Here is a 12123-nt window from a genome sequence, read left to right as displayed (position 1 = left end):
TTGCTTTTTCTCCAACCGAGTATATAAGAGACCGCTCTCTTTCAAATTTGTTACGGAACTGTTAAGTAAAAGACAAGATAATGTAGGGGTCGGCTTGCGACTACTTTCTTTTATAAAGAAAATGATACAAAAAAGGCGGCATTTTACGAATAACCAGGGGCGGCGAATTCGCAAACCCGGGCCTGTGGAAGAGCCTGTATGTATTTATGTAGAATTAAATAGAATTATATTTTTCCTACACAAAATCTTTTCGGGCAATAGTCAATTTCGCCCCAGCTACCTGTATAAGGTACCCCCACTACGCGGCTTGCACACACTCCGCCGAAATGCTGCCGCCGAGCCTGGTCAGCGATAGTCTTTTTTTTCCTAATGAGGACTAAAATGCGAAATATAACATTTTTTAAATTTAGCACTTGATAATTCACCAATATAATATTCGAAATCTGTGAATTATAAAGATTTCAACAATATGTCATTTGACCTCAAAAAGTTGAAAATAAAAGAACAATTTTCAAATTTATGTGAAGATTGATGGAAAAGTTTTGAGTATACTTTATTTAAATCACCTGCAGCAGTTTTAATTTATTGGTGCAATATATTACTTAAACTAAAATAAAATGGTTAAAAAAATAATTCTTAGCCCGTTTCGAAAATTTATTAACAAACATCGTAAAGTTTGTTTATTCATTATTTGTATGAAAACGGAAGCAAACTTTTTAAGGCAGACTGTTAAATTCTTTAATTTTCAACTTTTTTGGTCAAAAAACATATCGTTGGTATCTTTATGATTCATAAATTTGGAATAATATATTTTTAAATGTCAAGTGCTAAATTTAAAAAATAAAATATTCCGCATTTTTAGTCCTCATTGGGTACATCTGCCCATATACTTTACATACATACATACATACATACATACATACATACATACATACATACATACTTTACCTATTCAGAAATAAATAGTCATTATTTTATTTTCAAAATATTCTCAATACATTGCACGCAAAAATATTATTTTCCATATTTTTCCCACACAAAAGTGTTAAAAACAGTTAATAAATTGCTTTCTAGACTAAGTGCTCTAAAAACAGGGAAAATAAGGTGATTTTTGTAGGAAAATAAGAAAATGAATTCTGTTAACCCTCAAAGTGCATACACGGTAAAAGTCACGGTAATGTGCATTGTGGGTGTTAAACACCCAAGCGTATTTAATCATGTATTGTTTAACCCCTATTGAATATTTTGTCACAATAAAATTATCCGATATAGTTTAAGGTATCTTTTATAAGGTAGAGTTGATTTTATAGAAATTTATTTAAAGTTTATTAAAAATATAATTGAAAAACGTTCCAAAATGGGGTTTTTACTTAAAAATTTATAACTTGCGCAATTTTAATTATTTTAACCTGAAAATGTATGACTATACTTTTAAAATAGTGTACTTTCATTGAAAAAATATTGCAACATGGATGCTTTCAAGAAAGATATTTATTTCCACCCCACGATTTTTTTCCCTCCACTTTCAGCAGCCTTGACGCAGTATGCTAAATAAACGACTTTACTTACAGTTAGTATCTCACACTAAAGCTAGATGGCGACACTTACTAAATTTTTTCGAATTAAGTATAGTTTATAAGAGTTTGAAAATTTCCTGGGGTGTCTGACACCCACAACGCACTTTACGGGTTAAATAAAATCAATGTCTAGGTACCATATTGAATTTAATATTAAACGGTCAAGTTTTCTTGTCGAAATGTATTGCATTTTCATCAAAATAGAGAATTCCCAAGCAGCCAATTAAATCTTTAACGAAATAGTCGAATTTGTAACATACAAACAAAGATGTATTTTTAACTAGATAGTTACATTTTTAACAAAATAGTTCGATTATTAAGTGAAGAGATGATTCTTCAACTAATAAAATGAATTTTTAACAAAGTAGTTCAACTTTTAATTAAGTAGTTGATACTTAAACTACAAACGATCAATTTTCAACAAAAACTGGAAGAGTTAAATAATCAGTAAAAAAACAATTTAATAATCAATTTTTAAACAAAAATGTAATAGATGAATGTTTCAACTAAAACTTATCAATTTTCGGCCAATTCTGCAAAAGTTTAATTTTTATGCAAGAAAAGTAATTTTCAACATAACAAAAAACGACTTTTCAACAAAATACGTGAGTTTTGAACCAAATATAGTAGAAGTTTCTACTAAAAGTGATCAACTTCCAACCATAAAAGGAATAGTTAAATACTCGGGTACAAAACATAATTTAAAAAAATGAATTTTTAACCAAAAAATATCAATGAAAAATTCAAAGCGAGCGATTTTCAACCAAAAACAGAATAGTTACATTTTTAGTTACAAAAATTTAATACTTGAGAAATAGTAGAAGAAAAATAAAGTATATAAATTTTCAGTTACAGAAACTAATTATTATCTTAAGAATCAAAAACGAATTTTCAACAAAATACTTCCAACTTCAACCAATGAAATGAATTTTTAACAAATTCATACGACTTTCAATCAAATAGTTAAATTTTCAACAAATAAACTAAATTTTTATCAGAGTTGGGCAAATGTTAAACAATAGTTGAATTTGCGACCAAAGAAGATGACTTTTTAACAAAATAGTTTAATTTTCTACAAAATAATTAAGTTTTCAACCAAACAGTATAATTTTTAACTAAAAGTGATTAATTTTGGACCAAAAAATATAATAGTAGACTTTTTAATTAAAAAGAATAATCTTTCAAATAAAAATAGTTATATATTCAAATCAATATTAAAATAAAAATAATTATTATTTCATTGTTTTCGGATGTACTTTGTGTAGAAAATATTTGACTTGCAATTTTTAATATTTTGCCTAGAATATATTTTCTGTAGATATATGTTGTGTAGAATACATTTGCTGTAAAATATGTGTTGTGTAGAATACATTTTTTATCAAATATATTTTGTGTCTAATATATTTTCCGTAGAATATATTTTGCATAGAGTATATTTTTTTAGAATTCTTTCTGTGTAGCATATACTTTTAAAATTTCCAGAATAAATAATTACTATTTAATTATGTGTAGGGCATATTCTGGATAGAATATATGTTGTGTAGAAGAAATAAAATCTTTATAGTTTGAGCACAATATTTTTGTGTAGAAAAAGCGTTTAAAAGGAATATAAAAGCACAATATAAAAAGAGATTTTATATTGCGGTTATAGAATCTGTCCCACTCGGAAAGAAATTGTTCCTTTCGAAATTAAAGAATTTATATTTATTTCCTTTCTTATTATTTCTAGGCTGGAGCACTTTGCAAAGCATCGAAACTGCGAACTTTGCTGATAACTGCTTACACGGAAATAAAAAATTTCAACTTCCCAAATCTTCTCGAATATAACCATGGGCTCAAGAATTTATTTATTGAAGTTAGTTGGAATATTTTTTATAATATTTATTACTAATTTATCATGGTCAAGAAATTAAAGCGTTGCATTCTGAATATTAAAAAGTGATACACATAAATTTTTAAATTTAAAAACTCTAAAATTAGACTTGAAATTTTCAACGTGCAGAATAATTTCATAACCGGTTATTTGTTCCGAACGCTTACTTAATTTTGAAAAGTATTTGAAATTCGAAACAAATTGCTCTCAGAGTTTTAAACTTTGAAAATATTTTCATAATTAGTTTTAAATAATGTAGTGATGCTATTTTTTCACTAGGTGCAAAATGAGACGAGTCTCGAGAAAGAAATGAAAGGGAGGTTTCCTGTGAAGCTTTACAACTTTACTTTCAGTGGCAGGGCTTTCAAGCATTTGCACAATGATATATTACAGGTAAGATAATTAAATAAAAACTAAAAGCCTATATGAAAAGGAGAATATTTTTTGTCAGCTATGGAATATTTTTAAATTAATAATAATAATCTTCAAATTCATGAATTCATTTGGTGAATTGTCAACTATTTTTTATTTAAAATTACAGTCTTTTTAAAATATTAACTATTACATGTTTCCTTGAGAATTATATTTTTTCAAGTTCGTAATTTTAGTTAAAATTTCAACTATTTGGTCATAAATTAACTTTTTTGTTAAAAATTCATCTCTTTGGTTGAAAATTTATGTAATTCGTTGACAATTCATCTTTTTTTTGTAATAATCTTCTTGGTTAAAAAATCAACTTTTTAGTTGAATATTTAGATCTTTGGTTAAACTTTGAACTCTGTTCCTGAATTCTCTTTTTAAGATTGATTATTTTAGTTGAAAATTCACTTCTTTGGTAAAAAACCTAATTATATTGTGAAAAATTCACTTTTATGATGTGAATTAATTTACCTCACTAAAAATGTAACTATTACATTTTTTATTTAAAATTTAACTGAAAATGTAACTATTCCATTTTTGGTCAAAAATGTATCTTTTTCAGTTGAAAATTCAAGTACATTGTTGAAAATATATGCATTTGTTGATCATTCATTTTTTTAGAAAAAAGATATCTGCTTACTTTAAAAATCTACTTTTTGGTTGTAAATTCAAGTCTTTATTTGAATTCTGAATTCTTTTCCTAAATTATTTTGTTAGAGATTCATCATTTTATTTTCAAATTCATCTATTTAGCTTACAAATTTAACAATTTTGCTAAAAATTCATTCTTTTTGTTTTAAATGCATCCTTCTTGGTTAAAAATGCAACTATAGGTTAAAAATTAATCTGCTTTGTTTGAGGACTCAACTGTTTTTGATTTAAAATTAAAATCATTTTTTGTTTGTTTAAAATTTTAACTATTAAATGTTTCGTTGAGAATTAATTTTTCTTTTTGTTTAAGCTTTATAATTTTATTTGCAAATTCAACTATGTGGTCGTCGATTAACTTTTTTGTTGAAAATAATCTCTTTGTTTGGAAAGTTAACTTTTTGTTGAAAATTCATCTAATTTTTTTGTTGAAAATTAATTTTTTCAGCTAAGAATTTAACCAGTCAATTTTTGATAAAAAAATATATCTTTTTTAGTATAAAATTCGACTTTGTGGTTGAAAATACATCTTTTTTAGTTGAATACTCAAGTACTTTTTTGAAAATTTATGTTTTTTTTTGATAATTCATCCTTCCCTCAGAAAAATAATCTTCTTCATTAAAAAAAATTTTTTTGGTTGAATATTCAAATCATTGGTTGCATTTTGAACTCTTCGTCTGAATTTTTGTTTAAGATTCATCATTTAAGTTGAAAACCTTTCTCTTTGGTTGAAAAATAACTATTTTGATACAAATTTATTTTTTAAGATGAGAATTAATTTTCTCCATTGAATTTAAATGTTTCATTTTTTGTTTAAAACTTAGCTTGAAAACTTAGCTTCGGTTGAAAATTCAACTCTCTTCTAAAAAATGCTTCTTTTTGTCTTGAAAGTTCAATTATTTAGTTTAAAATACAACCACTAAATTTGTTGTGTTAATAATAAGAATATTGGTGTTAAAAATAGAGGACCCTACCCAATAGTTGATAATGAACATACAGTAGACAACCGTTAATTTAAAATACCAATATATTTAAAATATGTAATTAAATTATTAGTTAGGGTACTGTACGCTTTGGTAAGTTAAAATTAATTATTATAGGCATATTTGTGCTATGAATAGTAGCTTTTTAAAATATTTTAGTAGTATATCCACAGCGGCACGGGAACACTTATCGGTCGATGGTAAATTTGCATTACCGACCAATGGTAATTACCTGGTGTTGATAACTAAGCATTGCACAGAATTTTGCTCGGTAGGTAAGTGCTCCCGTATCGCGGTAGCTATACTACTTATTTTCATTTATGATTATGAATGATATTTTATAGTACTTAGAATAGAAGCATCTATTTTAATTTGAATTTTAGTTGGCAATCAAAATAAGAAACCTGTAATAAGTGCGCTATTTTTACTAGTATAAGATACTTCATACTTTTCTTTCAGGGGATAAGAAGTCCTCATTTGCATTTTGGACTTCTCAACACAAGTGTGAGTACCGTCCATCGTGATTTATTCACCAATGCCATGAGTGTAAGAAATTTAACTATAAGTCTTCACAAGAATGATGTAAGGACTCTTTCGAATCCTTCTTCTGCTCACAAACCAAGTGTTCCGGGTAAAAGATTCCTCATGAGGCTCAGAATGGCTGGAAGTCACTTAGACTGTGATTGTGACATTGGGTAAGCCACAAAAATAATTTTAGAAAACTATTTACATTTTAATTTTTGTTTGGTTGAAATTTGAAAAATAAAAATCGCAGGGATAATTGTGCAAAATAGCTTAAAAAGTGGGAAATAGAATTGTTTTTCACGCCCAAGACAGTACTAGCTGGGTGATAATTCTTGACTTGCCGCGATCTCGAACGTTAATCATGGACGGGCGCGGTTTAGCTCTCGGATGGGTGACCATTCGTGATGTTTGCTGAGTCGTGTTTTCATTACGTTTAGCTACTGTCAAGATCCAAAATGAACCTTTTGTAAATTATAACAATGAAATTAGACTATTTGAACAAGTTTGAACCCCAAGCATTGAAAAAAATATATTGTTTTGATTGAGGTGATCTAAACTTACAATTTTGCACATTGTAAAAATTAAATTGAACAATTTCAAATACTAAGCTTTCAAAATAAAATAATTTTTAGTTTTAGGTGCTCATAATCCAATTAAATTTGCCAGATTCAAAATGCATCATTTTCAGGGCTTTATTTTGAATCTATCGAGTTCCAAATTGGAAATTGTGAAAATGATAAAAATGAACAATTTCAAACCCCAATCGTTCAGAATAGAACAATTTTTAGATGGAGGTCTCAAAATTTAATTCAAATTCTCCATGTTTAAAATCAAGCATTTTCAATGCTTGATTTTGATTCTATCTAATTCTAAATTAAAAATTATAAAAATCTACAATTTTAAACCTGAAGCATTCAAAATAAAAAATTTTAGCTTTAGGTGTTAAAAATTCAATTAAAATTCGCTAGGTTGAAAAATAAATTATTTTCAATATACCATTTTGAAACTCTCGAATTCTAAACTTAAAATTTTAAAAATTAAAAAAATTAAATCGAGCAATTTCAAATCCCGAGAGTTCAAAATAAAATAATTTTTAGTTTGAAATGCTCAATATTCAACTAAAATTCGCCAGGTTCAAATTGAAGCACTTTCAGTGCCTTATTTTGAATATCTGGAATTCTTAATTTAAAATTTTGCAAATTGTAAAAATGAAACTGAACCATTTTAAACTCTCCATGCATTCGAAATGAAATCATGTTTAGTTTGAGTGGCTCATGATCCAACTAAAAGTCACCAGGTTTGAAATGAATATTTTTCAATGCTTGATTTTGAATCTTTCGAGTTCCAAATAAACAATTTTTGAAATGATTAAAATGAAGAATTTCAAACCTCTCAAGCGTTCAGAATAAAATAATTTTTAGTTTGAGGTTTCAAAATTCAGTTAATATTCGACGGGTTTAAAAGAAAGCATTTTACATTTTTCAGTTTGAATATGTTGAATTCTTAAATGAATATTTGGAAAATTATGAATATGAAATTAAAACATTTCAAACTTTAAACGTTCAGAATAAGCTAATTTTTTAGGTGAGTGGCTTAAAATTTAATTAGAATTCGCGATATTAAAAATGAAGCATTTTCAATTCTTCATTTTCAGTCTGTCGAATTTCAAAATTAAAATTGTGGAAATTATAAAAATGAAATTGAACCATTTCAAATTCCAAGCGTTTAAAATAAAATGATTGTAAGTTTCAGGTGCTCGTAATCCAATAAAAATTAATTTTTTGAAACTTACAGATGGATCGAAATGTGGCAAAGAAAGCACAGACAATACCAGGAGGATCGTTGCAATTCGCATTACGAATTAACAAATTATGAACGCGAGGAAGACATTGAATTTAATTGTTGGGACAACGGTTGGGACGACGATCTTCGGGAAACTTTTTGCATTAATAAAAATAATATGTCAGTCTCAGATATCCTCAAAAAAGAGCTCGAATGTGGATGGAGTTCAGCTCCTTCTCTCAATTTTCCAAATCTTGCTATTCTCTTCTTTTTCACAATCACTTCAATCTATGCTTACTAATTTTTTTTATTTTTGCAATTTTTGAGTTACATTCTTATTCCTTTACAATCTTTCACTAGATCTTATTTCGAAAGAAAGGAAATTGTCACTTTACCTTAAGTACTTTGAATCAAAATTTTTTAATTTCATTATACAAATATTTTTTATTCCACTTTAATTTTTAAATTTTCATTTATTTTCCAATCCGAATTTTAATTTAGATTCATCTTTGTTCTAATTTTTCGCAGAGATTGAAAACTAAGAGAAGACTCTTGTACAAAATGGTCTATTCACATAATCATTTCACTTGAAACTTTAATCTAAAAAATGGTCAGAATTGACGTTTTTTATTGTCTTCAAAGGAAGATTTAAAATTTATTTTCGTAACAATATAAGACTAAATTCTAGAAACAAAATCGGTACGAAGATCATTTTAAGCCGAGAGAAATTCTCTCTAATTGTGAGAAAAATAAATGAAAAAATTATAAATATACGAAATTATCGAAAATCATAAGAGTATCAAAGTTTGGAATCTAAATTTTTCTTTCAGAAGAGAAGAGGAAAAAATTAAATTGTAGCTTTTATACGTGTCTACGTGTACATAGAAGAATGCGCAGAATAAGAAACTCCGCGGAAAGATTTAATTTAAATGATTAACAATTGTTGCCAAAAATTTAAGTATTTAAATTTATTATAAAAACAAATTTTCTAAAATTAAATTTAAACCTAGTATTTCAATGTTAAAATAATCTTTTCGTAGAGCTTCTATGAAATAAAAAATTCCAAATACGAATATATTATGCAAACTGAGAATCGAGAATAGCGATTGAATAATAATTAATTTCGGTCGATTATTGTACGTTTATTTTACTACGTACTTATTAATAAAATACTCTAGTATTAAGAGCTCGAAAAAAAGGAATTTTTCTGGCTTTTCGTATTATTATATAAATATTCGATAAGACGATAATTTAGTCCGAACTTAGATGAAAACAAATATCTATTTGTAAAATATGTAATAAAGGTTCAAATTGTAAAAATACTTCTTTTCCTAAAATTATCCAAGTCGAAATAAAACTTTTTGATGTTATAAAATTGGTTTGAGATTATATATGAAAGGATTTAACTCATACTTAATTCGAAAGACATGTTTTTCACTGTAAGATCATAAATATTTTTAAAAAATGTTAACCACAAATTTGAGTTTTCAGCTCAAAACATGAATTTTCTACCAAGAAGAAAAAATTTTCGATAAAAAACATGAATTTTCAACTAAAAAACATAATTTCAATAAAAAAACAAAATAGTTTAGTTTTCAGTTGAAAAAATGATTTAAAAAAAAACGATTTTTATAGAAAATGGTTCCATTTTCAAGCAAATAAATAAATTCTTATGATGAATCCTTATCCAAAGAAATGAATTTTCAACCAAAGACGTGAATTATTCACCAAGAAAATTAATACTCTGCCCCAAAAAACGATTTATTTTAACACAATACAGAAATTTTCAAGAAAATAGTTGAATTTTTAAATGAAGATACATTTTCAACCAAACATGGAATAATTGAATTTTCAGTTAAAAAAATTAATTTTCAACAAAATAGTTGTTCAATTTAAAAAGAAAATACTTTTCGCATTAAATGATGAATAATCAATCAAAAAAATTAATTTGAAAAAAAAAACAATTGAATTTTCAAGGAAAAAGAGCAATTATCAACGTAAAATGTTATATGAATGTAATAAATCAATTTTAACGCAAAAAGTCGCATTTTCAAACAAAAAGAATGAATTTTTAAGCAAATTGTTGAATTTTCGTCAAAATAATAAAATGAACTTGAAATTCAGATCATCAAAAATTCTCGGACTTTGTCAGGTTTTTCCTAACTTTCCGGAACCTCGGTTCCCTGGCGGACCGATGGAACTGAAAGGAGTCTCTACAAAGTACCCTTAAAGACCCCACTGAGCCCCCCCTTCGGTTCCTTCTTAAAAAACTAAAAAAAAACAGCAAGATCTACTTTTAAATTGTTCAAATTCGGATTCTACATTAAAATTTCCATTAGAAACTCACGGAGTAATCGCAATACTTTTTTTTTAAGCGTTAAAAAATTTTTAAAAATGTAATTTACTTCTGCTGAAGGTGACTTCAAGCGCATCCACAAATAGCTTAAGTAGTATGTTGCGCGCGAAGTTTAAAAATAAAATTCAAAATTGGGAAATAAATGGAACTAAATATATGTAGCAATTTATATGTCTAATTTTACAGAAAGTCAATACCTTTTCTAATAAGAATAATATGAAAAATGAGAATTGAAACAAATCCTTCACCTTTAGTGCTGGCATCTCGTCTCGTAACCTCAAGGAAACTGCTTGACTGCTCTCACTTGCATCGCATCACACTGACGGAACGCATATTAACTACTAAAAGAAGATGCACTTGAAGCCGCCTTCGGCCCATGTAAATGAGAGCTATTTTATTTTTTAAAGTTTTTAACACTGCAAGATAAAGTATTGCGATTACTCCGTGAGTTCCTAATGCAAATTTTAACGTAGAAACCGAATTTCAACAATTTAAAAAGTGAACTTGCTGTTTTTTTGAGTTTCTTAAGAAGAAACTGAAGGGTGACTCAGTGAGTTCTTTAAGGATACTTCGTAGAGGCTTCTTTCGGTTCCTTGGGTCCACCAGGGAATTGAGAAGAAGAAAGAATAATAAATTGCAATTTTTGAACTAATTTAGAAAAATGGCATTATTTATTCTACCTATTTGAAGTGGCTAGGTGTTCATGATTCTTACTTCTTCTTTAGCTCACGCTGTGGGGAGAATAAGGGTTTCTGCTGAATATGGTTACAAAAATAAATAGGCAGTCGCGGACAATTGTCCAGGGGTGTTCCCGAAGGAATTAACCCCCAAGCGGAGGTGTGAAAACCGTGCCGAAAGCTGAATGATACCTGGGTGAGGTGTCTAGAACGGTGACTCTGGGATACCGGGAGACCTTTCAGAATACACAGCCTTATCCTTGCATGCGAGGCTCTAAAAGGATGGACGAACCGCTTTCCCTAGCTTCTCGTGAGAACAACAATGACAACACCAAACATAGTTGTGGTAAGTGCGGTTCAAAACAACAGAACGCGCAGGGCTCCCGACAATGGGTCGGCCAACAATGCCGACCAATCTAGAGCTGGGGGAGCCAATGAAAATGGATTCAATGCGATGGATCGGCGGGATCTCGCAACCTTTGGGTGGACGGAGCGACTGAATCACGACTTGCTAGAGTGCTACGATGCGAGTGTGGCCCCTGAACGGGGTTGCATGGTACGGCTGCATGCTCTGTGGTGCGAAAAGCACCCGGAGCTATCGCACTTTTTGCAGCAACGTCTGCGAAACCATGCTGAACTAATCCGTAAAAGGGGCTATGTAGGCGGAACGCCTACTCTACCATAGCTAGAACAAGCCGGCAACAGAGAAAGAGAGGCGACACTCAGACCAACCGCGGGCAGACATCCAATAGATGAAGAGCGATGCTTTACGACCCGGAGAAACATCAACACCAAGGTCTCTCTCAAGCCTAAAAATCTGGCTGAAATGGATGACGAGCTTCGTGGACATTTTTCCGGAGAATCCGACCTCTGGGCTTTCAATTATTATGTGTATAATGTATCGAGATCTTATAAGGGAGTTGCAACGATTGTATCCGGAATATTCTGTTAAATTGATCGTCCTTATCACCGGCGCTCTTGGAGGTGCCAAGCTTTCACTTGCTAATGGCCTAAAAAGCATCCCTGCGTGTCAACAATATGCTAGAACACTTGCGGGAAAAATGCAGAAGGCGGTTGTCCTTGGGTCGCTCCGTGTTCTTAGGGTGCACGAGGCTTCTGCTGGATCGTCGTATTGATTCCTTTACAGACTGTAACCACCTATCTCATGGTCGTGAGACGTAGTTGTGGCTGAAATTTTACTGCGATTTCGCTGGAAGCGAGTGCAATTTTCCAGATTAGCACCCGCTCCCGGCGAAATCCTGCGATTGTCCTTATGACAAAT

The 12123-nt window shown here is 29.4% G+C and overlaps 1 protein-coding gene across 3 annotated transcripts in view; it reads left to right on the top strand.

The window, feature by feature from the left end:
• The window catches only part of LOC117172940 (chaoptin-like), a 35627-nt gene extending 26536 nt beyond the window's left edge, over positions 1-9091 (top strand). For all 3 annotated transcript variants that reach the window (XM_033361245.1, XM_033361244.1, XM_033361243.1), the window contains exons 12-15: positions 3307-3432; positions 3730-3843; positions 5961-6196; positions 7821-9091. In XM_033361245.1, the coding sequence (XP_033217136.1) occupies positions 3307-3432; positions 3730-3843; positions 5961-6196; positions 7821-8109 (765 nt within the window). In that variant the 3' untranslated portion in view covers positions 8110-9091. The remainder of the gene's footprint in view (positions 1-3306; positions 3433-3729; positions 3844-5960; positions 6197-7820) is intronic.
• Positions 9092-12123: the final 3032 nt, after the last annotated feature.

Source organism: Belonocnema kinseyi, chromosome 5 (assembly GCF_010883055.1).
Source record: "Belonocnema kinseyi isolate 2016_QV_RU_SX_M_011 chromosome 5, B_treatae_v1, whole genome shotgun sequence".
NCBI classification, from domain to species: domain Eukaryota; kingdom Metazoa; phylum Arthropoda; class Insecta; order Hymenoptera; family Cynipidae; genus Belonocnema; species Belonocnema kinseyi.
This window is presented reverse-complemented; position numbering and strand designations above follow the sequence as displayed.